The 27,963-nt window shown below is 50.3% G+C and overlaps 1 protein-coding gene across 1 annotated transcript; it reads left to right on the top strand.

The window, feature by feature from the left end:
* Positions 1–7: 7 nt before the first annotated feature.
* ALOX5AP (arachidonate 5-lipoxygenase activating protein) lies at positions 8–8,786 on the top strand. The gene is made up of 5 exons (XM_082489356.1): positions 8–141; positions 4,884–4,983; positions 6,227–6,297; positions 7,245–7,326; positions 7,920–8,786. Exons 1-5 carry the CDS (start codon positions 72–74, stop codon positions 8,080–8,082), a joined length of 486 nt encoding a protein of 161 aa, XP_082345482.1. The 5' UTR covers positions 8–71; the 3' UTR covers positions 8,083–8,786.
* Positions 8,787–27,963: the final 19,177 nt, after the last annotated feature.

Genomic DNA, 27,963 nt, shown 5'->3' with positions numbered 1-27,963 from the left:
CCTCCTTCTGTGCTTGCAGGGCTGAGCTGCCGCCGAGGCTGCACCGTCCACCCCGGCAGCCCGCTCGCAAAATGGACCAGGAAACCCTGGGAAGTGTTGTCCTGCTCGTCATCGTCACCTTGATAAGCGTTGTCCAGAACGGTAAGACAAAAATAAGCATTTATTTCGGGGCTAAAAGAGAGCTGAGAAAAGTTCAGGATGATGTATGCTGATCTGGTCCTTGGATAGATAATCTCTGGTTATAAGTGTGTATCTGCTTAGACATGAGTTTGGCTTTAGAAATCATCTTCTAAGCATAAAATTTTGCATGCCATTATTGCAGTACCTTGGCAGTTGCACGGTCCTACCCTGATATTCTAGAGTGAGTTTGTTATACACGTGTCAGCTAATGAAATGACTAATATGCTGAGGTACCCTGTGACAATATTGATTTCGATTTGAGGACTGAGACCTCCTTTCCTAGCTCAAGTCCCTAATGTGGGCAGCTGGACCCCTGCTGCCATGGGCAGGGTCCAGGGACCCTGGGGGGGGGGGGGGGGGGGGGGCTACGATGGGTCAGACCTTTGCTCAAAGATGGCCGAAGGGGACAAAACTGCACCGACTCACCGGAGGAGTCTGTCCGGATTATTTGTGGGCAGGCAGCTCTCTGGCTTTCCTGCATCTCCAGGTCCTACAGTCCAACTAATCTCAGTTAACTGCAGTCCCAAGAACACTGCGCGTTTCCTGCAATGGGGAAGTTTCCTTTTTTAGCTCTTGTTCAGATGTCTGTAGCCCCTACTATTCTTCAGGATTTTTTAAATAAACCAACAGGCTTCTTTCTTGTGAAAATCTGATTTTAACTCGAACATCATCTCTTACAAACGCTTCATCATTTTAGCGGGAAATTCTGCCCAGAATACAGAGAGGGCAGTGAGCTTTGCTGCAGCCGCGCTGAGATTGCCCAGGTTGAAGGAGTCAGCAGCGGGATGGGGGGCTGACGCAAGTGCTAGAAATCTTCTGTGAAGGTTTTTCGGTATGAATGGGAGCTTCCCACTGAGCGCAAACCCCATGTTTGGTCCAAGGAAATGGGCTATTCTTGGACTGCTGAAGGGAGGGGAAGTGGTGGGAGCCTCAGCATAAGCCCGGCTGCCACAGAGCAAGAAAAAAAAGAGACGCAGACTGGTTTAGTTTCGACATAGACATTAAATGGCACGTCGTTTAGCCCAATGCTGTTTTCTGGTAAATGCACAGGGTATGATGTCACCAGAACATGGCACGTTGAGGTCAGAGCACATGCCGCAATTAAAAAAAAATGTGTCAAATATACGTTTCTTGCTATTTAACCAGATGACTTTATATACAGTGTTTTCCTCTCACTCTGAAACTCGAGCATTTGCCTTCCAGCCTGACACGCACTTTCATCTCATGGAAATCTGTCTGTGAGATTATTGACCCAACGGGCTGCACGGTGCTCGGCAAGGGCCTTAGCATGCCAAGCAATAGTGGCACACAGCCCTAAGCCACAATTTCAGACCTTGCGTCATTTGATTTCCTCCTCCCAGGCTTTCTGTTTGGGAAGACCGGACTGACACGCAGTCCTGCAACGAATGCAATACCTAAGGCAGTAGAAATGCTTAGGAAGGGATATCAGTTGTACTCTTGCTGTGGCTCCGGTTCAGCAAAGCTCTTGGGCATCTGCTTCATTGTCTTTAAGTATGTGAAGACAGTACCATGTAAATTAGGGTTTATATTCTTTTCTGCAGGATTAGAAAACATTTTGGGTGAATGCGGTTACTCCCAAAGCTGGAGGTGGGCTGTGGTGCTGCCCCAGTCTGACATCCATTCACCGTCACCTTGTCCATTTACTGTCACCTTGTTCATGTCGGGAATCTCCATATCCTACAGAGTGACTCATGTGGCCGGATGCCACTGAGACACATATGCAGCTTTAGGTTTTCTTCTTGCATCAGGGAGATGTTGCAAGTCAGCAGCGTTCAGGGCAAATCAGTGGTCATTGCTGAGCAGATCGGGGTGGAGGAAACAAAGCAAAGTCAAGGGAAGGAAGGGGTAACCTGCAGGTTTGCCAGCACTCGCTAGGTTGGAACATCAGTGAGTGGTTTCTGTTGGCATGAACTTGTGAAACAACCAGGCTTGGATTGGACTCTTGTACATTAACTTGACCAGAGTGTAACTGCAGTGGTTCAGGCTCAGGGCAGCCTGTGCAGCCCTGGAGCCTCAGGGCATCATCTCCTGCTGCAGCTGAGCTGAATCAAACCCCTCAGCTACAGCCCTGGAGCCTCAGGGCATCATCTCCTGCTGCAGCTGAGCTGAATCAAACCCCCTCAGCTACAGCCCTGCTCCACTCAGTCACCTCATGCTGGCTTGTGAAACCACCTTCTTGCCTTGAGGTTCAGGGTAAAGAGCAGGAAATATAACCATGGTGTTGCAAGCTGCTTCATGCTGTAGTCTCCCATTTCCCCAGTGCCAGGCTAACAGGATCCCAATGCTGCTGCAATGTGAGCGCAGACCTACGGTGAGGGCCATCCCTGGATGTGATCTGTCAGCTCAGCTCAAGTCCTTCGCAGAGCTTCGGCCTGGCTGAGCCTCAGGCAGCTGGGACCCACCTCTTGGCCTTCCTTCTGGGGAGATTTTGGGACCCTGCAGGGTGTGTGAGGTTGACAGGGCTGAGGAGCCACAAAACTGGGGAACCACTCCCAGGGTGAAAAGCTCACTTGAAGCAGGAGACTCTGCCTCTCCATATGATGGTGACATGCTGGGTTCTCTTCTGATTCACTGTCCTCACCTTGGGGGTCCACATAGTCCTAAGGAAATACAGTCACTGCAGTGGGTTGGAGGTAATCGACCCAGGCATTTTCTATGGACATCTCATGTGGTGGTTGTCTAAGCTCTTTCTTGAGTCACTGGAGACTTCGGTGGGGTAGTTTCTCTCATGCCAGTAGCTCTCCGAGGGGTGGATTGACCTCTGGAGGTGCCTTTCCTCTGTTTCTCTCTGTCACCCACTGTTTACAGAAGGAAAATATCCATCTCCCCAACACTTCTCAAGGTCTCTGAAGTGAGGTGAGACAAAGGCTGCTCCTCATCCATAGTGCGGGTGTACATGATAACCCTACCTCTGTCCTTTGCCCTAATGCCTAGTCTGTTGTCCAAGGATCCATACACCATGTCAGAGATGGCAAGAGCTTCCAGGACAGATGCCTGGACCTCCACAGCCAGATCCTTCCCAGGAGACCCAGCACCCCCATGCCTGCCCAGCCCTGATCCCAGAGACTGTGCACCAGGAATGTCACCACCAGCACCTCCAAGTTCTTGTCCTCAGTGACCACTGTCACTTTGGACATGTCTGTATTCAGCCTGATGGCTCTCGGCATCATGGAGCTTCTCTCCAGCAGCACACTGGCAACTGGGAAGTGGCAGCACCTGCAGCAGCAGAGAGGGAAATATATATAGTGTATGCTTGGCTATCTCTGAAGCTGTGACATCTTCTAGTGGTTTCACATACGTGCTAGAAGGAAGGGAGGAGGCATGCTACATATCCCAGTGAGCCCATGCAGTCCCAGACCTGCAGGAAGTGGTTTCCCAACACAGCAGCTTTGCACTGTACAAAAAATTGCTGTCCAACCTAGTCCTCTTCAACTAGGTCCTCTCGGACACCACAGGCAGGTTAACAGCCCCATACCAAAGGCTGGGGTGGCACGCAGATGGAGATGCCGGGAGCTCTTGGTGGTTGCGCTATCTGCTCTAGTTCCCCCAAGGCCAGGTCCTCCAGTAGCCGGCCAGCGCACTGCGCCGGTGGCAGTGGGAGGGTCTTCAGCCTGGCTCAGAGTGGAGACGCTGGCTTAAAGCACTGCAGGTTTTTCCGGAGAAAGCCTGTAGGTACCCAGGGAATCACTCGATATTGGAAGGCAAAAAATTCAGTAGCTTTTAGCGAAGGCAATGGAAGTACAAAAGACCTCCTTACAGCATCAGTAAGGGGAAAAAAAAGAGGTAACTTCCGATTCCAGGGATTAAATCCTGCAGCTTATCAAGTTACACTTCTATTGTTATACCAAAGTATTTCCTGATGAGTTATCTTTTATATGCATCTGGCTAATATTCTAAACCATCGAGTGATTTGGGCACACTGAGATGCAATGCATGACAGTACAAAGCTTGCAGCTTGTAGCCTGTCAGGGCTCTGTCTGGTGCATTTAGACACATGATTGATGGTCTCTGGTTTAGTGCCATCAGATAAAATGTGTTTGTCAGCCCCATGATACATTATCTTGAGGTGCTGCATTTTTGCAGCCGCTAACACTCTGGGACAACACTGTTGCTTAAAAGGAGGACAAAACACAACGCGGACATATAGCCACCAGCCATCGTGTCCAGGTTCTCAGTGGGCATTTCTGGAAAATGAACCAGCCCTGCAGGATGTCCCGGGTTTGGCAAAGGGGTATCGCTGAAAGAGAAGAGACTCTCTTGTCTCCCTGCTCTATTAGGGAGTGAGAATTGTGTTTGGCAGCTTTGTCTAGAAAGCTTTTTTTCCCACTGGGGGCACAAAGGACGGGGTCCGGGCTGTACTTCTGCAGCCGGCAGAGGTGCGGGCTGCCAGAAGTGCAGTGCGGGGCTGAAACAGGGCTCAGAGGTGAGCGCCTGCTCTCCATCGCATACGAACACTGGGGGGTGTCTGAGGCGACATCGCACTGTGCCCTTGCACAGAAGGTTTGGTTATGCCGCGGTGACAGACCGAGCGTGCTGCCCACATCCTGCACCTCCACGCGCCTGCGTCCTCTCCTACCTTCCAACCTGGACGCTCATGAGAACAGAGCTGAGCCCGCAAAGCCCAGCTTCTACAGTATCTCCATATTACATCTCAGATTGAATACTCTGTGTTTTTTTAACAGCCTTTTTTGCTAGCAAACTGGAGCATGAAAGCAAACACTGCAATGGCAAGGGGTTCCAGCGGCCAGGATCTTCTGCCTTCGACCGCGTCTACACTGCCAAGTGAGTAGACAAGCCCTGAGGAGCCGGTGGGGCAGAGTGGTGCTCGTCCCTCTCTTGGTTAGGGTTTAATCTGAACCCTTTTAGGGTCCACAGGTGGGGTCCAAATGCCCTCAGACGAAGGCTTTGCTCTGCAGTCCCACTGCTGCGTGCGTTGCTGTGATGTGTAGACCTGCGGTTCTCCAGTATGTTTGCTGGTGAACCCAGGTCCTTTCTGGACACCAGATGCTGTACTTGTATTGGACTTGCAGTCCATATGTGTATTATGTCCCTTCATTTGGGAACCCGTTCGCCCAGCAGTAGCTAACACTGGCAGGGTGATACGAGCACAGCCAGGGTCCCAAGGGCACTGCAGCTCAAAAGGAAAGAGCCAGCGGAGGGATGAGGACTTGCTGAGGAGCAGGTCGGTGGCAGAGCTCGTACAGACCCCTCGGTCCCTGGGCAGCTCCCTCGGCACGTGGGTCTCCGCTTCTCTGCCACATCCGTACCTCTCGTCTTTGACATCCCTTCAGAGAGAGCGGAGGGGAAAATTAATTCCAACCAAGAAGAGAAAAGAACATAAAATATTTTTTTATTACCCGTGAAGGACCAATGCTGTGCTTGAAACTGGGTGTGATGTCTAAGGGCTGCCCTTCACAGGTGTGCAACCGCTGCCAAAGGCAGAGTGCTTCCCCCTTGGAAAGCATTCCCGGCCGAAGGAGGCAGCTGGAAATCATTCCCATTCCCCTGCAAAGACACATGTTAACTCTGTGAGACAATCCTATTTGCGGTGCCATTCTCCTTTTGTTGGTTTCATGTGGCTTTCAACGCCAATAACTTGATTAATATGACTTCGTTACAAGGATTTTCCAAGCCAATAAAGCACACAGCATCTATTATACACGTGCCATGATCAAACAGGTTAGAGGAGGGAAGCGGCTTCCGCAGGTGCCAGGCATGTGCGCGGGGCAGTTTGTTTTCCTCGTCAGGCAGGACAAAGGCATCTTTTATCCCGGCCAGGAAACCGGGAAGCAGACCCATGGGTGAGGTGGCCGCCGTGTTCGGGCCCGGACACGCCAGCCAGCCCCCGGCAGCTGCCTGTCGTGGGCAGGTGGGGGACCTCCCACCGCTCTGGGGTAAAAGCCCACCCGCAGCGGCTATAGTGCAGCCCACATTCACCCCCCCGCCATCCTTTGCTGGTGAAACACGTTGATTTTGCTTCTATTTCCCCCGTGTTCTGACTTCTCTCTGACAAATTCCTTTCTAGCCAGAACTGCGGACACGCGTACCCTACGTTTCTGGCCGTGATGTGGTGCGCTGGACTTCTCTGCAGCCAAGGTAACGCACGGGTTGTTTTCCCCTCTTCAACCTCGCACCACTTTCAGCAAGGGATGGTGAGCATTTCGGAGGTTACCCTTCCAGGGACCAAATTCCCCCGCAGTGTGGGGACCAGTCTCACCCAGCTGTCCTGCAGCTACCCATGCTGTTTAATTAGCATCACGCTCCCCGGCACAGTTTATGCCAACAGACATGTTCCCAGATGTGAGTCCGGACAGTCCGGGCCAGGGACATTTCCCATATAGGCATTACGGATGAGATACCTCTGGTTTGGGTGGAGGTTTTAGTGCCTGGAAGCTGGATGCTGCATTATTCACCCCCGGGACTTGAAATGGGCTCATTTCATCAAATTGCCTTTGCAGTGCTGAGGGCAGCCCAGGAATATTTACCTGCATTTCTAAATATGATCCCCTTTAATGCCATTTGAATTTTCCTAAAGTTGAGTACTTTCCTGGAGGCTGTGGCTATTCTTTCTGGAAGAGAGGAGTTTTCTGACCAGAAGGGCTGTTGCCTGAAGGTGTGGGGAAAACTGGAATTAGGGGGGAAAGGGGAAAAGCCCTTTTTATGTGCTCAGAAATGAATATTGGACCATAGTACAGTCCTCCACCCGTTCCTAGAGAAGTGCATCTATCAGCTGCCTTTTGTTGCTGGTGAAAGCAGTGCCCGAGTCAGCACCCTCCTTCCTGAGCCCAGCATCACCCACGCTGGGTTTCTGCAGCGGGCATGGCTGCAGGCAGGATTACACCCACAAAGCCTTCAGAAAAGCTGGTGCGAGGGCAAGTGCTCTTTTTCCCACGCAAAGGTCTCTATCCTGCTTCCAGTGCTCATCCCATAGCCCAAGGCTGCAGGTTCCCGTTGCCCGCGCCGACCCCGGGGCAGCTGATGGGGACAGTACGTACAGAGCCCTGTGCTGGTGCCTCTAACGCCTTGTTCTGCCCTTTACTCAGCTCCTGCCGCCTTTGCTGGTCTGATGTACTTGTTTGTGAGGCAGAAGTACTTTGTGGGCTACCTCGGGGAAAGGACTCAGAGGTAAGGGCTTGCAGAGCCTCTTTACAAAATCTGGGCTGTGGCGGCAGTGCTGCCTGCGACGGCTGCTTGCACGGGGTAGCGTGGGAAAGCCCCAATCTTTTGGGTGCCTGGGAGGAGGTGTTGGAGACCAGGGAGGTGCAGCGGCACCGGGGTCAGGGGAACGGCAGGAACAGATCGGCTGCTTCAGCAGCTCCTGCTCACAACTTCTGCAAACACACGTTTGCGTGTTTGTGCCGCTGTTTGCACAAGATCGTCCTTTTATATTAATAAAGCTCACTGCACACACATGGAACAAGGTTGTCCCACAGCCTGTGATGGCTGAGAAGACATAAAAGCCCCTCTGAATAGCCACTTTGGTCAGCAGCAGCCTATGCTGAGCCCAGGCAGCTAAATTCAGACCCAAATGGATCCTGAAAACAGCGTTTAAGAGCTCCCAGCTGCCTTGCAATGCAAGACAGAGCAGAAATTTGCTCCCTCCATCTCAGGCCCCGAGGTCTTTCAGCTGGTCTCAACAGCAAAGTCTGGAGTCCGAGCACTTCTCGCGTGAGGTGACGTACATTAATGATTTGCTTTCCCTCTTTCTGTCTCCTCAGCACTCCCGGTTACTTGTTTGGAAAGCGCATCATTTTGTTCCTGTTCCTCATGTCCGTGGCTGGAATACTCAACTACTATCTCATCTTCTTTTTTGGAAGTGACTTTGAAATGCACATAAAAACGATAACCAGCGCGATCTCTCCGTTGCTGCTCATCCCCTAGCTCCCCGCAGCACCAAGGGGGTCAGCGTGCTTAATATATCGATACCCAGAAGCAGCTATAATTCAACTGTTTAAGAAATGAACCCGTAACCCTTTTAGATTGCTGTAAATCTCGTGCTTGATGGGCTTTGTAGTTTGATTTAACCTTGCTTTTTCCTTCAGGAAAAAGATTTATCGTGAGCGCTGAGCACGCCCAAGGAATGGTAACAACTTCCAGTTAATTTTTTCGAGGTGTTTTTTTTTTTTTTTCCCTAAACTGCAGCTTGCAAGCTGATTGCATGACTGGAAGAGACATTATATGCTTGCTTCATAACTGTGCTGTACTTAGCTTTTGTCCCAAAGCCCAGGAGCCTCTCGGCATCATTCCTGACCGATGGCTCCTGCACAGGCACAGCCTTTCACCAGCATCCCGCACGCCCCTGCCCACGCAAAGGCATGGACCAGCCTCTTCACGTAGCCTTTCCCTCCCACTTGTTGATGACCGAGCTCCCACTGCTGCAGGAAGGCGGTAAATTGCTCTCTGTCTGATCTTCCTTGATAAATATTCATGCGCGTAACGCTGCTGACACTGATCTCATTTACACTTCAGCCTTTTTGTTCTCCCAGAGCTGTGGAAAGGGGTCTTGTGTAAATGAGGAGCTGGTGTATTGACGGCGGGGTTGGTTTTGTTTTGCTTGGCTTTGTTTAATAAAACAGTCTAAAAGGATGAAATCTGTTTGCTCCCGTCTTCTTTGCCTGGTGCATGATCCCAATGATCCGCGGCTCGGTAGCTGGCCGGTGAGCGGAGCGTGGGGAGCAGCACCGGGCTCTTTGTGCGAGCTGCTAATCGCCCCGGGGCACGGCCTCGCAGGGACGCGAGTTTAACGACTCCCTCTCTATTAGCAAGTTCAATTTTCTGCCTCCATCGCTAACAATGTGCCCTTACAAGTCCTTACCGAGGAGCGGTTTGATGAGAGAAATGGACCGAGGTAGGCAAACAGGCTGGCGCAGTCTTTTTTGCTACCCTGTGAGTGCTTAAGCTCTTAAGCCGGTCTGATTTCTGCATGCAGGATGGATAAAGCTGTATTTTATGACTCCTTTGGGAGGGACAGAGACTCCGCACTACCTGAGAAGAGGGTTTGCAGAGCTGTTCGCAAAAGCAAGCGCAGAAGGCCCCCTGCCTTTGTACCGCACCAAGGCCGGTGGGTTTTGTTGCTGCCCGATGGGGCAGAGGCGCTCGTGCATGGCTGCTCTCCTCTGCATCCGACCATTCGTGCTGCCAAAATAACACACACCCTTTTTTCCTTACCTTCTACAGGAATTTTAGATGCGAAAGATCAGTAATAAGCATATTTATTGTGTGACCATTGGCTAATAAATGTTCTTACTGGTTAGAACAGGTAATTAAAAAAATATAATCTAACCTCCTAACCTACAGCTGCTGAGACACCTGATTCCCGGGCACTGCACTTATGGTCCTTCCCTCCCCTCCTTCTCAAACCACTGCAACACACTCCAAACCCTGCTTCACACCATGCTTCTCTGCCACCCTCTCTCTCCATACCTCATTGGCAGCCACCCGTCCTCGGTGGTGACCCACCACCCCTCTGTCCCATGGGGTCAGCCCACCAAGGGATGGCAGCATCTCAGGAGGAGAGGGGTAACCCCCATGGTCTGGAGTTACGGAGCTCTTCTGCATTGCTGGTATCAGCAACGGCTCACACCGCCACCACCGTTACTCGGATCAGAGAAGGAGGTGCTTCACCAGGACCACAGTCCCTGCTCTCCAGCCAGTCTGGTCTGCAGGAGGTCTGAGACTTGTTTATGAAGACTATAATTTGTGGGAGGTGGCTCTCCCAACCCTGTGTGTCCACCTTGCAGGTCTCCCCAGCTGGATGAGTCTCCCCTGGTGCCTTTTTGTCCTCTATAGCAAGCAGCAGCTCACTTGACCTCCTTCTGATGTCTCCTGCTAGCATGAGAAGAGGCTCTCCACCAGCCAGCTATAAAGGACAGAGGATTCAAATGTCTATTTTGGGCCAGATAATCTATGCCAGCGCTCTCAGGCCTCTCTGTTGACTTGACGGTTGGTTTCTACACAGCTGTATTTAGGTAAGATCAGGTCATCTTCTGAGGGAACTAAGGCCCATCTTTTGCTATAATCATTTATTTTGCAAGAGTATCTCCTATTTACTTCCTCAAAGCCTTTCCAATAATGAAAGAGATGAAAATGTAGGCAAAATCTATTTTCCATCTATCTATAAATGGAAATGGTGATAGTATCAGACAAACAGGTGGTACATAAATTGATCACTATGCAAATTCTCTGTGAACGTCACGCTGTGTTTCCCATGTTACAGGCAAGCCTTGTGGTTGCATTTGCCTTCCCACTCTTTCTACGAAAGGAAGGCAACGTCAGTGCTATTTGGGCTTTCCTCACTGTGTTAGTCAACTCCAGTTTTTGTTTTCGGCAGTAAAACCTCCCCGATCCAGGTGGTCCAGTTGCCAGCGCTTTGCACACTGACTACTCAGAAAGCCGCAAACATAGGCTTATTCCAGGGGGGCTGGACTAGATGACCTTTAAAGGTCCCTTCCAACCCAAACCCTTCTATGATTCTATAGATCCACATACAAAAATACATACGCTACTGTAAAAGATGTGCAGTTGCATATTGGGGTCACATACACATGAATTCATTAGGACCTACTGAGCTGCACTGGACATGGGGACATGACTGGTGGCAGTCCCTTCTGATGGCTCCTGTTCAAGGTTGGCTTGCGAGCTCTGGGGACCGGCACCCACGTGTGGTGCAGCGCACGGGACGGCGGCCCCTGGCCTAGAGCCAGGGCTGTATGCCAACAGCTCTCACTTTCCCACCCTGCTGATTGCACCGATGCTGCTCATTGTCCCGTTTGCTGTGCTGCAGTGCCGTGGGCTTTGCTCCACCGGCATCGCCCCGGCTCCTCGCCCTGGTATGCCACCACCCCACCACGTGGCTGTTTGTGCATCGAAATCCCACGTACACCGATAAGCATATTGCCTGTGTGCGTATACGCATAGACACAGTGTCTTTGCTTACTATATCTGTATATATATATGTACAGATATAGTAAGTAAACACATATAAAGTATATATATATAAATACATAGAGAGAGTAGGTGCTGAGTCATGTGAATGCTCAAGGCTTTTCAGGGAAGGCAGGGAAGCGGGTTGCTCAGGCACCGGCCCTCTCGCAGCTTGCAGGCTGTGTACATCAGAGGCTGCGGAGACTGCTGGAAGCCGGGTTATCACAGGATGCTTTTGATCTGCTGACAAAGGCTTGGAGTACGTACAATATTCCTGCTACAGTAACCGCGTCTGATTCCATACAGCACTACAACCCTCTAGTGGAAACTCAGCCCTATTGGCATGCTGGTGTTTCTGGCCATGGGATGAGCCGTTCCTTTGAGGTTTGCAGCCTGATGGTGATACAACAGCATCCGCATTTCTGAACAGATGCATCGTCGCTATCAAATGTTTTTTTTTATTATTCTGGCATGTAGGAGCCCGATCCTGAAGCAGGACCCCCATCCTACCCGTCACAAAGTAAGCAGTCTTGCTTAGCACGTGGTCCGAGCAAGCAGGTCGCATCCAAGTGGGATAAGAAATCTGTGCACACCACCCACGAGGGTTTCATGCAGTATTTCCCAGATTCTCAGTTTCCCAGAACTTGCAAAATCGGCCTGTGCAGTGTCAGCACTCGGTCTGAGTCACGTCTACGCCAAGTCGAGTTTCCAAATGAGTCTCTGAGGATCGGGAGAGCAGTTCTGCTGGCGTGGAGCAAAGCCTGGCCCTGGGCAGCTTCTTCAGCCCTCACCTGCTCTGACATGACTTTCTTCTAGCAAAACAGCTGGTTTAACATTCACAGAAACTTTTCAAATGCCCTGTCAGGGAGGGATGCTGCAAAGCATCGAGCACTGGCCCAAGTCAGTGCTATGCCTTTTGCAGACCGCAGTGGGAGCAGGATTAGGCTACACGTGAGTGCTTGGAAATAGTTCACCCTCGATAGGTAAAAGGGTGGTACAGAAGGAGAATAGTGGTAAAACCATTCCCTGGGTGATTTTAAATCGGTCTCATGTCCCAGCTGGAGTGAGTAGGGTGAGCATTCCCATGGAAAAGCCCCTTGGTGAGCTGCAGAGCCCATCAACGCCTGCCCAGCATCCTTACAGGGGATGTGCTTGACACCCAGGAGGAAGAAGGACCTTGGAGGCTGGGATGTTCCTTCGAGGCACCTGGGGGACTTGTATAAGCTTTCACTGTCCCTTTGGGTAATGAAGACTGCTGTCCCCAGGGCTGTCGTGGAGGCTGCAGGACACCTCAGCTGTGGCTCCTCTCAAAGCAGTTCAGTGCCTCGAGGGATTAGGATGGAGAAGCAGCCCTGCACCACTACCTGCCTGCAGCAAAGAGCTGCTTTTAGCAGAGCTGCCGTGAATGCCAGGGAAACACGTCCCATGGAGAGGAACAGCTCGAGCTCGTTCCTGACCTCTGTCCCTCGGTGTACCTGTCCTGGCGGAGGGAGGCTGTGGGCAGGAGGGCATCAGCACTCTTCCATCCATCCTGCCTGAGAGCATCTCCCTGCTCCCAGCCAGACACGAAACCTGGCAAAAGTGAGATTCCTGCCTCAAAGGACAAACAGCCTCCACAGCAAGCTGTTTTTCCCCTTTAGAGGAGAAATAAATAACTTTTCAATTTCAGCTACGAGGATCTTTGCACTGCGAGATGATTTCATCAGACAGACGAGCTCCCGGGGCTTTGTGCTGCCTGCCTGCTGAGCTGCTCGGATGCCGTCCCCTGGGTGCTTCCCACTCATCCCCAAGGGAAGGGGACAAGACACTAAAGAGCCAGCTGTGATGTGGGGCGTGGAGAGCAAATACGGTGTGTTTTTCACCTAAAAAAAAGGAAGGCGTGATGGCGTTGCAGTGGAGTTTTAAACTCACGGTTACGGCAGTGCAGTGCCGTTTCTGCCGTGTGGGAACTGGCAGGGACTGCTCGCGCGCCGTGTCCTCTCGCAAGGCCAGGGGATGCTTCGGGAGCCTCAGGAGAGGGGCTGCCGCCTGCTGCGCTGCTATTTGCCACCACTCGTACAAGCACACGGCTGATTTATTGTTCCTGTGTTTTCCCAAGAGAGTGCCACCACCGCCTTCATCCCCAAACAATGTTGTCTGTGCTTTTGGCACAGCACTGCAGAGGGGGACAGCCCGATGCATCAAGAGCGCCCTCAGCGCTCTGGGATTAAGCAGAGCAGCACGACGTCTCCTGGCCAGCTGCTTCATGCTTCCCCAGTCATTTGTGCTGCAGCAAAGGAATTTCTTTTCAAAAGGCAGCACCAGCCTGCCCGCTGCCCTCGGCAGATGGGAGGGGATGGTGCATGTCCCCGCCAGCGGCCGTGGGGCCACGGTCCTGCCGGCTGCTGCATCCCTGCGCTCGCTCACCTCGGCGGGGACCGCGTACCCTTGCTGGTGGACAGATGCTGGTGGACAGATTTACTTCCTTGTCCCAGACTAGACAGCTTCAGCCACAAACCAGAGCAGGCTGTCATTTATCAGAGTTAAAGTTACAGCTGAGTCCGGAGCTATGTTTAACAATACTGTAGTTTCTTGGAGTGCATCTCGCTCCACGTGCCTTCAGCAGAGGCTCTGGTGAAAAGCAGAAAATAATAGTTTTCATGGCGTAACCCCGTTGCTCAACTCAGCTCTGACCTCATTCCCCAAATCCCCCGTGCCCCCTCTCCCCGCTCCCATCAGGCTTCCCAAGCACCCCCTTCAGTTCCAGCCCCACTCATTCATCCCTCTCCGTGTTTGTTGTCACCTCCACGTCCCTCTGTCTGGTCAATACACCTGTCAGCAGAGCTGCCAGGTGAGCCAGTGCAGGGAGCTGATCTGGCTGAAAACAATCTTCCCCCCCCCCTTTACTGGCTTGTTTTTAACCCATCTCAGCTCCCCGATCCCCATTGCCACAGGTGGGGACTCCAACAGAAATCACAGAACCACAGAATCACAGATGGTAGGGGTTGGAAGGGACCTCTGGAGATCATCCAGTCCAACCTCCCTGCCACAGCAGGGTCACCTACAGCAGGTTGCACAGTACAGCGTCCAGGTGGGTTTGGAATGTCTCCAGAGTTGGAAACTCCACAACTTGTGGAGCTCGCGGGGCTTCCCCTCTGTGTGGTGCAAATGCTGTGCTGATGTATTAATCTGGAGGCACTGCTACATGGGCGAGGTTTCCTTCCCCTAATTCACACTGAGTTATTGCACAGTCACCCAGAGGACAAACTCCCTTCTCTCACCTCACACTGTCCCTAGGACTGACACGGCGTCCCATGCAGCACAGAAAACATGACTGTACCTGGATTCTGCCAAGCTTGCAACCTCTGCTGCAGATCTCTGACAGCCCAGACCCTACCCGTGACATACTAGTGGTGGCACAGCTCAGAAATGGAAAATTGCAGCAGGAAACTCTGTCCAGGCATGTTACGGGGACCAAAACCTCTGCCAGTCATTTCTTGTCCCACCCACTGTTGGTTTAATACAGCTCCTGGGTCACTATATTTCAGAAAAGTACTTTCACTTCCCAAAAAGGGGCTTATAGTTGGTAATTTTATTCTTTCTTTGGACTGAAGTAGGAGGATGTAACCCTTCTGAGAGGCCTTCACTGTCAGCAGCGCAGACTCAGCTCAAATTTAAAGAGGTTGCTAACAAAACATCAGCTCCAGCTCTCCGGCGAAAGGGCGCTGCACTTTTCCCGTTCACACACAAACCACACCGCCTTGGAAGCAGTCTTTTATGAAAAGGGAGAAATGAAAAGCAGAAAAGACAGATAAACATTGATACACCCAGACCCTTTCACAGCCCAGTCTCCCTGGCGCAGTGCCCCGGGCCAGCGGGCTGTTTGCTCCCATGAGGTGCCAGCAAGTCCCCATCCCACCGGAGCCACCCGCTTCCCTGCGGGACTGCACGCACCCCCACGGAGCCCGGCATTTCTCGGATGCTGCAAGCCCAAAGGTCAAGGCTTACCACATTTGCACCTCAGCGGTACCTAGCTCCAGTATTTTGCTGTAAAACGTGTCTGCAAGAGGCTGCCCTGACCTCTGAGGTGTTGTGTGTCCTGCACCACCTCTCACCCTGTGGTGGGCTGCGCCGGAGGGCTGGATCACCCCTCGCCTCCTTTCCCGCTGCAACCCCAGATCCCCTGTGACACATTCTGGTTTCCCCCCCGTGCTGTGTGGTCTGCGGAGCTGCCAGCCGGCAGCGTCTTCTACATCCTAATTTGAAACAGCGGGACCCCACCAGGGCTGCCTTCCCGGCACTCATCGGGCGTGGGGCGCGACGTGATGGGTGTTTGCTCATTCTGGGACATGGAGACGCTCGTCTGCATGGCCGTGGGCAGTCTGGACCCGCTGACAGCTGCGTGACATGCAGGGGGCTGCCCCCAGTTAACCTTTTTGCACCACAGAGTAGGTATGAGGGGATCTGGTGGGGCCTTCCACATGCTGCCACCATGTAAATAATGGGTGGCGAGCAAAGGTCGAGACCTGCAGTTGCCCATCACATGGCAAGGCTGCGGTTTCACACACCACCAAGCGCATTTGATAGCTTGCAGGCACTGGAAGGAGATGGTTGGTAACTCCCTGTGCTTCTCCCAACAGTTGCTTTCCCAGTCCTGGTCCTGGTGTCGCATGCCCACCTTTGCTTCAGCTACAGCACCCAGCAGATCTGATCCGGAGCCACTCCACCCCCTCAAATGGCAGAAGACCAGCTGTTTCTGTGTGTTACAAGAGGTCTGCAGAAAGAGTCTGAGAAGCCGGAGCTGCTGCCAGATTAATTGCAGGGTGGGAAGCGAAGGGTGAAGCCTCTGCCAGTGGCTGCGAGTTGTGTTCGGCTCGGCGTAGCTAAGGTTGTACTTGGGTGATGCCTGGGTAGTTACGGTGTTGGACTTGAGATCAGTGGTGTCATCTTGTGCAGGTTAAAATGCTGCTTTTAAATGCTGCCAGAAATCATAGGAGGCTTGGGGAGTACTGCTGCGTTTGCCCTGTCCTTACACCCGTTCACAGGGATCTGCTCTCAGCCACCATCAGAGGCAGGATCATGTCGACAAGGATTTTCGGTTTGACTCAGTACAGCCGATCTTCTGTTTTGATGAATTTCTGCTCCTAGCTAATTTTGCAAAGCGCACCACGGCTCTCCACCAAGGCGAGGGGAACAGCGCGGTGATGCATGCTGCAAATCAATTAAGAGACACCCTGCCAAATCTGTTCCTTTGTCAAATGATTCAGGAAATGACTACGGGATGGTACAAGTGGGTTTTATTACTATAGCATGAAAAATTCAGCACCGTAAATGAAAGAAAAATTAGTCCACAAGCCCTCAAGACCATAGCTGGGCAGGGCTTGTTCTCTCCCTCCATCAGGAGATGACCATCAATTGCAAACAAACTTCAAGCCTAGATGCCACCAACTTGCTCCAGGGCTTGCAGTAGCAAAGTAGCTCACATTTTGCAGGGGAGAGGACCTCCCTGCTGGCACAGGGCACGTCGTGGTCCTTGTGCAGGAGCTCCACACCGCCACAGCCCCAAGGGCAGTGACAGCATCGAGGTGGGTGTGAACAGTTTCCTTGTGGCTTGGGTGAGGAGGCAGGTCCTGGGGCCCATGATGCCCCACCAAGCAAGCAACCCGACCTGCAACACATTGGCATCCTCAATCCACCTGAGGAAGCTCACACAAGCAAAACCTGCCCTGACCTCCTGCCTTGCTGTCACTTGAAAGCAGCACAGGGCAAAAGCTCCTGGATACAGCTTGCCATGTTCTGAGTCACTCTGCCATCTCCCAGCAACTGTCCCCTCGCATCATTCCATCCTCCATGCCATGGAAAGGTGATCCCACACAGACAAACGCTGCCACCTCTCCCATCCTGAGGTCCCTCCACTGCTGCTGCACGTCACTGCTGGTGCTCAGAACTCTTTCCCTGGACCTAGAGCCCATGGGACATGGTGCTGCCCTTCCGAATCTTTGTTCTCAATGAGAAATTTATCAATGCAGACAGCGGAAGCCACTCTGCTCTGAGCCTGTTGTGTGATGTGGGGGCTGGAGTGAGCAGGAAGCCAAGCTTTGTTTGAACTGCTGAACTGCCACTGGCACGACTGGTGGCACATGCTGCTGGACCCGCTGCAGCTTGCACAAGAGGCTCAGTGAGTGGTGGGGGCAGCAGGACGGGGCCCTCATTTATGGAAAGGATCGGCATCCTGGGACTGATGTGCCACCTTCACCCAGGCTTTTTTCATACAAGTATGGCAGGAGCAACCCTGGAAGGAGCCATGCAGAAGGCATGAAAGACAGGGTGCGTGCACCCTGCAGTGCCATCCAACACACCTGAAACCTGCACTGTTGCAACTACTGCATCTCACTCTCAGCCTTCTTCAGCAAAAATGCCACCGAATGCAGGCCCAGGGCAGACCTACATCAGGTGTGTTCTTCCAGAAAAGCCAGCAGAGATACAGTGCCAGCGGCTGCGGAAGCGTGGCTCAGGGCAACATTTGGCAGGATCCTTAGTGCTTCCCTCCCTCCCTTCTGGGCTGAGACAGCACAGAGGGTGATGCAGCAATCGTTTCTTCAGCGCAGACTGTGTTGCAGCTCTTCGTTTTGTAGTGGAGGTGTAACAAGCCTAGGAAGGCACCGCAGCCCAGGAAGCATCTATACGTGGACAGCTTCTGAAGCCCAGTTCAAACCAGTCTGCGGTGGGCCTTGGCAAGTGTCAGTTGGACAAGGTTTCATAAAAGCTTCATTCCCAAAGTGGCAGCGTTCTTTACTGTTGCTGTCTGGGGTTTTCCAACCAAGATGGCAAATGCTAATTGGCTTTTTCCTATGCTTCACTACAAGGGATCTAAAGTTCATTACTAGTCCAGTTTCTTGGTCTTTCGTTATAAACTGCAGTAGAAATTTGTGGGAGGTATGCTTAAGCTATCCCTACCATAAGTGTACAATTGTGGTATAGCCCTGTGGAAACTGTACAGCGGTACATAACTCATTTTTTATATTCACCACCTATGTGGGTAAAGTTAAATTATGGCATATATCCAAAGTTTTTGCACTGGTACCCTGCTCATTACCCCAGAAGACCCTACTGATTACGTTATGGAGTTTACTTCTTTACCATTGGCAAATGTGTAGTGACATTGAGGTTTTGGGTACAGAAGCCTTCCAGGATTAGGTGTGCCTTTGGATGGAAGGTGCGGAGGGCGCTGAAACAGAGCCAGTGCCAGCTTCTAGCAAAGGACCCCTCTGTGCAGTGGCTGGGAGGGAAGCAGAGCTGTGCCCCTGCTCCTGAGGACCTGTCACCATCCCGTGTCTCAAAAATTGTAGCCTCGGGGCTGGGAGAGGATAAGCCGAGCCCGGCTGACTCACACGCTCCTTTTCTGCCTCAGCACATATTATATCACTTAGGCTGATGCTCTTCCAACAGGTCTCAGGATTTAGTGTGGTTCATATTTGATCAGGCAGATCCCCAAGGAACCGTTTGAATAGCAGAGGATATGAGTACAGAATATGAAGGGACCACCTGGGTCATTAAACCCGGTCCCCTGTTGTCCCTGGCAACTATATAATAGACATTTAATCCAGAAAGGACCGGCTACCTCCATTCCTCCTCCCCTGTGCGGCCGGAGCCTGTAACATGATATTAAGGCCGTTGCTGAAAGCACATTTCTTGCTGCAAAAAGGCAGAGCTCCCAGAAAATGGAAATTCTCTGGTGTCTTTGGCCATAATATATCGGCAGGAATAACACAGTTCCTAGCAATAGCATTTCACACAGAGCCAGACTTGGCATTTCCCCAAACACTTTCTCAGCCATTTTAGAGATTTATAACTAATAATTGCATGGCTGGATAAATAATTAGACTCTGAGGTTTTGTCTTAGCTTTTTCCTTATAAATAAATCCCTTATTCACAAGCTATATTAAAACACCTGTCAGCGGTATAATGTGCATTTCATATCAGTGACTTGCTTATTTCCTGCCTGGGTACATTGATTTTATTTCCATTATCTGTACTCTTTTATTTATGTAATTATCAGCCCCGTCATTCACCAGAAATACATCTATTCTATGTGTATAGGTGTATATCACTATATTGGAGATGACTCACATACACAAATACACACGCACAAAGGGTTACGAGAAGCAAGTCAGCACAAGGCAGAAACCCACCGCAAAATGACGGAGCCGTCCTGAATTGCATCTGATTGCCCTGAGTGGATGCTGAGATATAGCAAACCACATCGTCCCGCTGAAGGAGCACCCTGAAGGAAGAGTAGTGACTCTCAAAAACCAACTTCAACCTTGCAGAGGAACTGTTGGTTACTGTCCAGAAATACCTTCAGAAGGTCCTTCTAGGGGACTTCCCCTAGGAAAGGGAAGGTTGAGAAGGCAGAGAGAGCTATTGCAGCGCTGAGCTCTCACAGAACCTGATGTTGGCAGGTATGTATTAAGGATCTAAGAAAGTGAGGGATAAAGAAATCGGAAAGAGTAGCATTAACAATATATTTGCTTCTTGGAAAAGTGCACTGCTCCCACGTCATCCTTGGTGTGCCTGAAAGTTGCACAACCTACTCAGAGTCAAGGACAGGAAAATAGATACCAGGTTAGATTTATAAAAGGACAGGCAGCTTCAGCACTGGGAATAGATGAGCACATCGCCTTTCGTCAACTGGAGGCAGATTTATGGGACGGAGGACATGGGAGGCTAACGGGGCTGTTGCTCTCCCCATTACTGCTGCCCGGTGTGGCACGTGCTGTGCATCGTATCGGCAGAGCTCTGCTGCCCCTCATCACTACTGCAGCCCTATCTGGCCCCGTTTTAATTTCCCCCACTGTCAGTCCCTCGTGCAGCTTTGTCCACTCTCCCTGTCTTCACTCTTCTCTTGAGTTGTATGAAATCTGTCTTCCAATTTAGGGAATGCAGTTTGCAACCCACAGGAATAATATCTCCTTGGGGAATGTGCTGGAGTGGAGCAAGCCCGGTGAAAGCTGCCTAGGAGCAGACTGACTCCTACTTAAACAGAAATGTTACTCTGAAGACCCAGAAGACCCAAAAGCCTGTGTTTCCTCTGCACTTGGTCCCCTTTCCATTGTATGCTGGCTGGGTGCTGTGGTGAGCTAAAGCTGATGGAGCTGCAGCAAGTGGGGCAGGGAAGACCTACCGAAGATCTTACTGAATCCCACGGCAAAGACTGGGTATAGTCAACATGGACCTGAGTCCACCTGGCCTCGTTACTGAAAATTGGGCTCACTTTTGTGTCAATCAATCAGCTTGATTTCATGGTTGCATTGGAACACAAGAGCAATTAAAGTCACTGGCTTCGGGCCCATCACCTCGTGCCTCAGCTCTGACCCTGTGCAAGGATCACAGATTATGCGCAGGAGATATTTCTTAGTGACACTAATTTGTTTTTGTCCACCTGAAGACCTTTGGCACAACACCAGCAAGTACCAATAGTAAAGCAGGTAGATAACAACTGCTTTTTCTGTTTATTCTAGATGGGCATATTTTGCATCACACAATTGTAAAACCCAAACTCTAATGGGTTGAGTCAAACAAAAATGATATGCAAGAACTCTTTACTATTTCCTCATAACCACTTTTTTCTTTTCTCTGTCGGGTCCAAGCCTTGCAGCAAGGGCCATAGGAACCCTTCTACAAACGTACGGAATGCGATTCTGCTGGAATTCCACCCAAAGTGGAGGGGCTGTGGAGACAGTGAGTCAGCCTTGGCCTCACGTGTTTCCCTTCCCAGTGCCCCAACCACACGCTGTGCTTTATCTCCAGACTTCAGGAGACCTCCTCGGTGTGGGCTCGCACCAGCACGGTCACAGGGGTCAAGGCCAGCCACTTCCTACGCATGTTTCGCTCACGCTCCATCCATGTAGGGATTGGTCTGAAAGGAGCCCTGAGGGCTCCGCAAAATTTAACATTTGAATTTTGCTGGCTGGCAGGAGGTTCACCTGCCCCTGGCTTTCACTGAGGGACATGGGGGAGCAGCCGCTCCCCCACAGCCATGACAGGGCCGTCAAGCAGTGAGGGTAAGTAGCCAGCTGCTGGAGGGAGGCCAGGAGTTTCAAGAAATACATTAATCATGCTATTTACCAGAAAAGTCTTCAGCTCTCCTGGCACTAAGAGGTTGGGGTTTTTTTTAATTTCTTTGGCCCGGTGGGTTTGGTTTTTGCTATTACCTTGTGAAATGCCCTGGAGAACCTCTGCCCTTAGCAGCCAAACCTGTCCTCTGTTCATGAACCAGGTGGCCGTCCCCACCATCCTGCAGCCAGGGTATGGTTGCTCTGCTGCTGCACAGCCCTTAGTGAAACCACCAGGACAGCATCCCTCAAAGAGCACTCAGACACCACAGCCACTGCCTTGTGCTCATCTGTCCTCTTAGAAGGGCAGTGGCATCGTAAAAATGTCAATCTATTCTTTACGCCATTAGGTGCCTTTGTGGATCACTTCACTCTGTAAGTAGAAGGGAATGAGGGGGATCAACTCACCAAAGTTTAGCATAAGTTTTCAACATAATTAGAAGGACTTTCTGTCTAGGGTCCATGCTGGCCCATGGAGACCTGTGCAGTAAGATGTAGTCAGGGCAGCACAGTAAGAACAGCCAAACTCTCCTCTGATGAGGTGACCTGAGGGACTGAGAGGCTGGAGCACGCTTCACACGGGGCTACTGTGTCCAGAGCTAGGGAACTGCACTGCATAACCCCCATGGAAGACATTCCCACTGATGCTAAGCTATGTCCTCTCCGGGGTGTGACAGAGTTAGAGAAAGGCCAGAGAGAGACAACTAAAACAATCGAGATAATGAAACAACTTGTAAGGAGAGACTAAAAAGGCTTTGGAGAGGAGGAGGCCGGGGGTTATGGCTGACATTTGCAAAATCGTGAAGTCAGTGGATGAGGTGAATGCAGAACGGGTATTCACCATATCCCACACACTAGAACTAGTGGCAGCATGATCAAAGTAATAGTAGATTAGTTTAAAACAAATAAAAGTGCTTCTTCGTGGAATGGGTACTGTGTCCTGCTCAGAGCCCTACCTGGGCTTCGTCTTGGAAAGAGCTAGATGGACCATATGCAAAACTGAATGAAGGAATGGGGCGGAAACTGAGCAGTGGATCAGTCAAGGATGATCAGGGTTCAATATCTCTTCTTTTATTTATCACTGTCGTCATAACCGTTGTGTACATGTCTCTAGCCTGTATTCATCAACAATTTTAAGATAAGCCTTGTAGGTACTACCTATTTGGTTTATTACAAGAACACATCCCCAGCCTGTAATTCTCGCACAAAAAGCAAAACAAGAATTAAGTATTAAGAGCTGTGATTTACAAGAATGAGTAAGGCGGTGTTTAACCCAGCCAATTAATTCTCCTTTAAATCTCTGCTGAAAGCCACAGGCAGGCTTCCAGCATATGAGTCTTTCCTCAGTATTTCCTACAATTTGAACAAGAGTTCAGCTGGAGTTCTAAATTACTGGGGGAAATTGGCTCTTCTCCATCTGGTTTTCACCAGTTCTGCAAAGATTACACAAAAATTGAAATGAACTTCCTAAAATCTCAAAATATGCTGCAGCCATTGGAGGTTGACCTCTGGCTGCAGTGTGACTGGCGTAGTGTGTGGAGCAACAACTCTCAGATCACATAAGAGGAAGAAGGAGACATCTGGGGACTTCACTTTCCATTCGACCCACATGGAAAGAAATCTGGAAACTGCCACCCCTCCCCCACCCCCCCAATCTCTAGGTCAAACCCAAACTTTGGCAACCTTATTGGAGAGATGGTTTCTAGTTAGAAATTTTGGTGCTTCTGCCCATGCCCATTTCCAATGAAAGGTCCAAAAAACATCTGAAAGTATGTATTATGCCCTTTCAATATGCTCAGTAGCTATTTGTAAGAAATTTTTTTGGGGGGTGAGCTACCAGCCAGGGTGCATGTAGCTGCTCTCCACAACTGGAGCCTGGCAGAGCGTGGAGAGGAGAAGGAAGATGAGCATGGAGAGAGCCCAATGAACACAACAAGGCATTGTTGTACAGCTGGGGATGTTTAATGCGTGTGTTAACACCTAATACCCAGATCATTTGGGGCACAGGAGGCTGCAGCTTCCATTTTACTTACTGTGGAACCCTGGGAACATTTGGTACTTGTAGATTTGTTTGAGAGATCTGTGAAGAAAGCCAAAGGATGAACATTTATCATCTCTCAGGGCTGCTCAGTCTGTAGGATTTACTTTTAACAGTTAGTTTGTAGCTGTGACTCTCAGCCAGAAAATAGGGCAGAGCTTTGGGCCATGAATGTGAATCCTGAGCTGCTCTGGGCTTGGGAGGAAGGGAGGCAGAAATCTGGACAGTTATACCCTTAGGAGAGACCTATGGAACAGCCATTTTATAGGTTGGTCTCAAACTTTTACGAATTTGGGTAGTGGCTACAGACTTCTGTTCTGCTGAAAGCCCTGGTGACACAGGCAGGAATTTCTCGTAGCAGCAGGGCAGCTTTCAGCAGCTCCGGTGGGTGCCCTCCTCCCTCAGCTGTGCTGTGTTTGTGGGAGGACATACAGATGGGTCCTGGAAACCTATGCAGCTTTTGAATAATCTCGGAAAAATAAAGAGAGGCGAGCTTATTCCTAGTCCGTATCAGTTTGCTCATTTGGTCTCTGGTGCTGTCTCAGAAATGTTAGTTAATAAATGTACAGCTGCGGCGTGGCCATGAGCAATTAGCAGCACAAACTACTGAAGCTGGCGCTGCTGCAAAGAGCAGTATCTGTAGACCCACAGCCTGAGAAGTTAAAACTTTGGCCAGGACTTCAGCAAAGGACTTAAACTGATATACAAGGCAGCAAGTATGTAAGGTAATAACACAGACAAATCATTTTGTCCCCCTCTTTCCAATTTCTAAAACATGATCGCATCGCATTTGCCATTAAAAACAAACTATCCTTTCTCAGTAGATCAACACCTTAGGTGGCATCATCCATTCAAGGATTTTCCCAGCTCCCCACGAGATTTCAACCAACAGATGGCAGCAGCCCTATTGCTAATGGCACTACAGCTATGATTTTTATTCTCATCAAGGCATATGGTTTCTCTGGGATGTCTCAGACCTCAGTGATGAGCCTGTGGTCAGAAGGGCATCAGAAATGTCCCCATAACAGAGCACGCAGCTGTTAAACACAAAGAGCCTCCACTGGCTGCACTCTCCATTGCATTCTTGGGGACAGGATGGCTTAAACAAGACTACAAATGCCCCCCAAAACACAGCTGAGTCCTATGAGAGACAGCAAATACTGCAGGCACACCGGCTGCATGGCAGCTGACATTCAACACCACTGGTTTTTCATACCTGAACTCTGTGTGTTTTCTGTAACTCATTTATTTAGACACTACCTCCACCCTGTTTGCAAAACCACACTTGAAACAAGGTGCACATGGGTGGTCCTTTTGGTCAAACACCATAGGCACTTCTCACTTCTCCTGACTCTGACACCTGTCCTGTAGAGGCATTTGGCCATTCGCAGTCAGTCACAGGCTTTTCCCTCCTCCTTAACTTCGAAAAATTCCAGACCAGCTGAGGAACCTGAAGGTGCACAAGTCCACAGGACCTGACGGGATTCATCCATGAGTCCTGAGGGAACTGGCAGATGAAGTTGCCAAGCCACTATCCATCATATTTGAGAAGTTGTGGCAGACCAGTGAAGTTCCCACTGACTGGAAAAGGGGAAACATAACCCCCATTTTAAAAAAGGGTAAAAAAGCAGACCTGGGAAACTACAGGCTGCTCAGTCTCAGCTCGGTGCCCAGCAAGATCATGGAGCAGATCCTCCTGGAAACTATGCTAAGGCACATGGAAAATAAGGATGTTAATGGTGACAGCCAACATGGCTTCACCAAGGGCAAACTGTGCCTGACAAATTTGGTGGCCTTCTATGACAGCATTACAGCACTGGTGGATAAGTGGAAAGCAACTGATGTCATCTACCTGGACTTGTTCAAAGCATTTGACAACATTCCTCATGACATCCTGGTCTCTAAATTGGAGAGACAGGGATTTGACCAATGGACCACTCAGTGGATAAGGAATTGGCTGGATGGTCGCACTCCGAGAGTTGGAGTTATACCAATGGTATAAAATTCATTTTTGTGGGGACATCCAAAAGACATCCAAGAGATTTCATACACATTTTGCTGTATGTGCAACATGTAGCCCCAGGGCTAGATGGGGCTTGCTAAAAATTTCCTTGGCTTACCACACCACGTTGGAAAAGGGTTCTGGTGGATTTGGGAAGCAGGAGGGAGATGGGTGCTGCAGGATTGGCCCTTCCTTGATGAATTTGCTTCCTTCTTCCCAATGCCACCGTGATGGTCACCTGCCTTTCCCAGGCACTGGCAGTTGCTTAGCAGGTGCTGCATGGCTCATGGTGCAAGGAGAAGCACAGGGATGAATAGGGAAACGTATCTGGGAGATGCTGAGGAGGAGAGAACAGGAGGCCTAGGAGAGCAGGAGCAGGAACAGATGTCAAGTTAGGCTGGAGTTACCTCCCCACTCATTGGTGCGCTCCTAATTTGAAGCCAGGCCTCAAGCAAACGAGCAGCACTCTCAAGCATGACTAACCCAATTTTACTCAAATTTTCCAAACCCCTTCCTTTCTGGAAAAGTTCAGCATTAAAGGTGAAATATCTGGAAAATTGCATTAAATGACTGAAAACAAAGCAGAATGGATGTAAGTAATTTCTTAATACACCATCCTGGCTCAAATAGTTGCTACTCTAGTAACCTAAAAAAAAAAAAAAAGGTAATTTCTTCAGGGAACCAGAAGAAGCTGCCCATTTACAGGCCCTAGTCCTCATGGGGGACTTCAGCCAATCTCTGCTGGATGGGCAACACAGCAGGGTACAAGCAGGAAGTCTCTGGAGTACACTGACAATGACCTCCTGACACAGGTGTCTGAAGACATGACAAGGGGAGAAGATCTGCTGGACCTCAGAATTACCAACAAGGAAGAAATGGTCAGGAATGTGAAGGCTGGGGCAGCATTGGCTGTAGCAACCATGAAATGGTGGAGTTCAGGATCCTGAGAGAAAGGAGCAGGGAAAAGAGCAGGACCACAACCCTGGGCTTCAGGAGAGTAGACCTTAACCTCTTCCAATTGCTGCTTGGAAGAATCCCATTGGATTATGGTCCTGGAAAGAAGAGGGGTCCAGGAGAGCTGTCTGGTTTTCAAAGACCACCTCCTGCAAACTCAAGAATTGTCCATCCCCACATGCAAGATGTTAAACGAAAGCAGCAGGAGGCCTACATGAGTGAACAAGGAGGTCCTGAAAAAAACCTCAAACACAAAAGAAGAAGCATACAACAGGTAGAAGAAGGGTCAGGTCACCCAGGAGTAATACAGAGGCTCTATTGGAGTGTGCAGGGATGGGGTTAGGAAAGCCAAAGACCACATGGAGTTAAATATGGTAAAGGATGTGAATGACAACAAGAAGGTCTTCTATGGATATATCAGCAGCAAAAGGGAAACTGTGGACCTGCTGCTGAAGGGGAAAGGGGATCTGGTGACGAAGGATGTGGAAGAACCAGGACAGTACTCAATGCCCTCTTTGTCTTGGTCATTCTGGTAAGACCTGTCTTCAGCAGTCCCAGGCCCCTGAGACTGATGGGAAAGTCTGGAGTGTTACTTTCACTGGAGGAGGACCAGTTGAGGGAACATTTAAACAAACCAGACATACAGGACCTGATGGGAGCCACCCATGAGTGCTAAGGGAGCTGGCCAATGTTGTTACAAGGCCACTCTCAAATATCTTTGAAAGGCTGTGGTGATCAGGGGACATTTCTGAGGACAGGGAGAAAGCAAACATCTCTTCTATCTTCAAGAGGAGCGAGCAGAAAGATCTTGGGAACTACAGGCTGATCAGCTTCACCTCAATCCCTGGGAAGGTGATGGAGCAAGTAATATTGGAAATAATTTCCAAAAATGTGAAGAACAAGGTGACTGGAAGAAATCAGCATGGATTTATGAAGGTTATGAAGATGAAATCATACTTGGCAAGCCCCATAGCCTTCTAAGGTAAGATGACAGGTCGATAAGGAGAGCTGTGGCCGTTGTTTATCCTCACTTTGGTCAAGTCTATTTTCACAGACAGAATGATGAAGTACAGGCTAGATATGTGAATGGTAAGATGGACTGAAACCTGACAGAGCTGCTGAGTTCAGAGGATTGTGATCGGTGTCACAAAGTCCAGCTGGAGGCCAGGCACTAGTGGAGTACCCCAGGGTTGATACTGGGTCCAATACAGTTTAAAATCTTCATTAATAAACTTGATGATGGGACAGAGTACACGCTCAGCAAGTTTGCAGAGGATACAAAACAGGGAGGAGGGTTTCATGTTCAGCTAGTTGTGCCGCCATTCAGGTGGACCTCAATGTGCTGGAGAAATGGAACAACAGGGATCTCACCAAGTTCAACAAAAGGGAGTGCCAAGCCTTGCCCCTTGGGGTGAATAACCCTACGCACCAGCACACTCTGGGGACCAACTGGTTGGAAAGCTTTGCAGAGAAGGACTTGGGAGTCCTGGTGGACACCATGCTGACCATAAGCCAGTAATGTGTCCATGTGGTAAAGGTGGCCAGTTGCTTTCTGGGCTGCATTAGGAAGCATATTGCCAGCAGGTCAAGGGAGGTGGTCCTTCCTCAGCCCTGGTGAGACATAACTGGGGTGCTGTGCCTGGGTCTGGGATCCCTAGTACAAGAGAGACACGGACATACTGAAGAGAGTCCCTCAAAGGACCGTGAAGATACTTAAGGGACTGGAGCACCTGACGTACGAGGAAAGGCTG

The sequence above is a fragment of the Vanellus vanellus genome (assembly GCF_965231255.1).
Source record: "Vanellus vanellus genome assembly, chromosome: 1".
Classification (NCBI taxonomy): Eukaryota; Metazoa; Chordata; class Aves; order Charadriiformes; family Charadriidae; genus Vanellus; species Vanellus vanellus.
Note: the sequence above shows the minus strand (reverse complement) of the source record. Positions and strands in the feature narration are given on the sequence as shown.

What these genes read in the sequence shown, in the direction of transcription:
- ALOX5AP (XM_082489356.1), top strand. Translation starts at nt 72, where the DNA reads ATGGACCAGGAAACCCTGGGAAGTGTTGTCCTGCTCGTCATCGTCACC. An exon ending in GACCGCGTCTACACTGCCAA is followed by an intron (nt 4,984 to 6,226) that starts GTGAGTAGACAA and finishes ATTCCTTTCTAG; the next exon opens with CCAGAACTGCGGACACGCGT. An exon ending in CTCGGGGAAAGGACTCAGAG is followed by an intron (nt 7,327 to 7,919) that starts GTAAGGGCTTGC and finishes CTGTCTCCTCAG; the next exon opens with CACTCCCGGTTACTTGTTTG.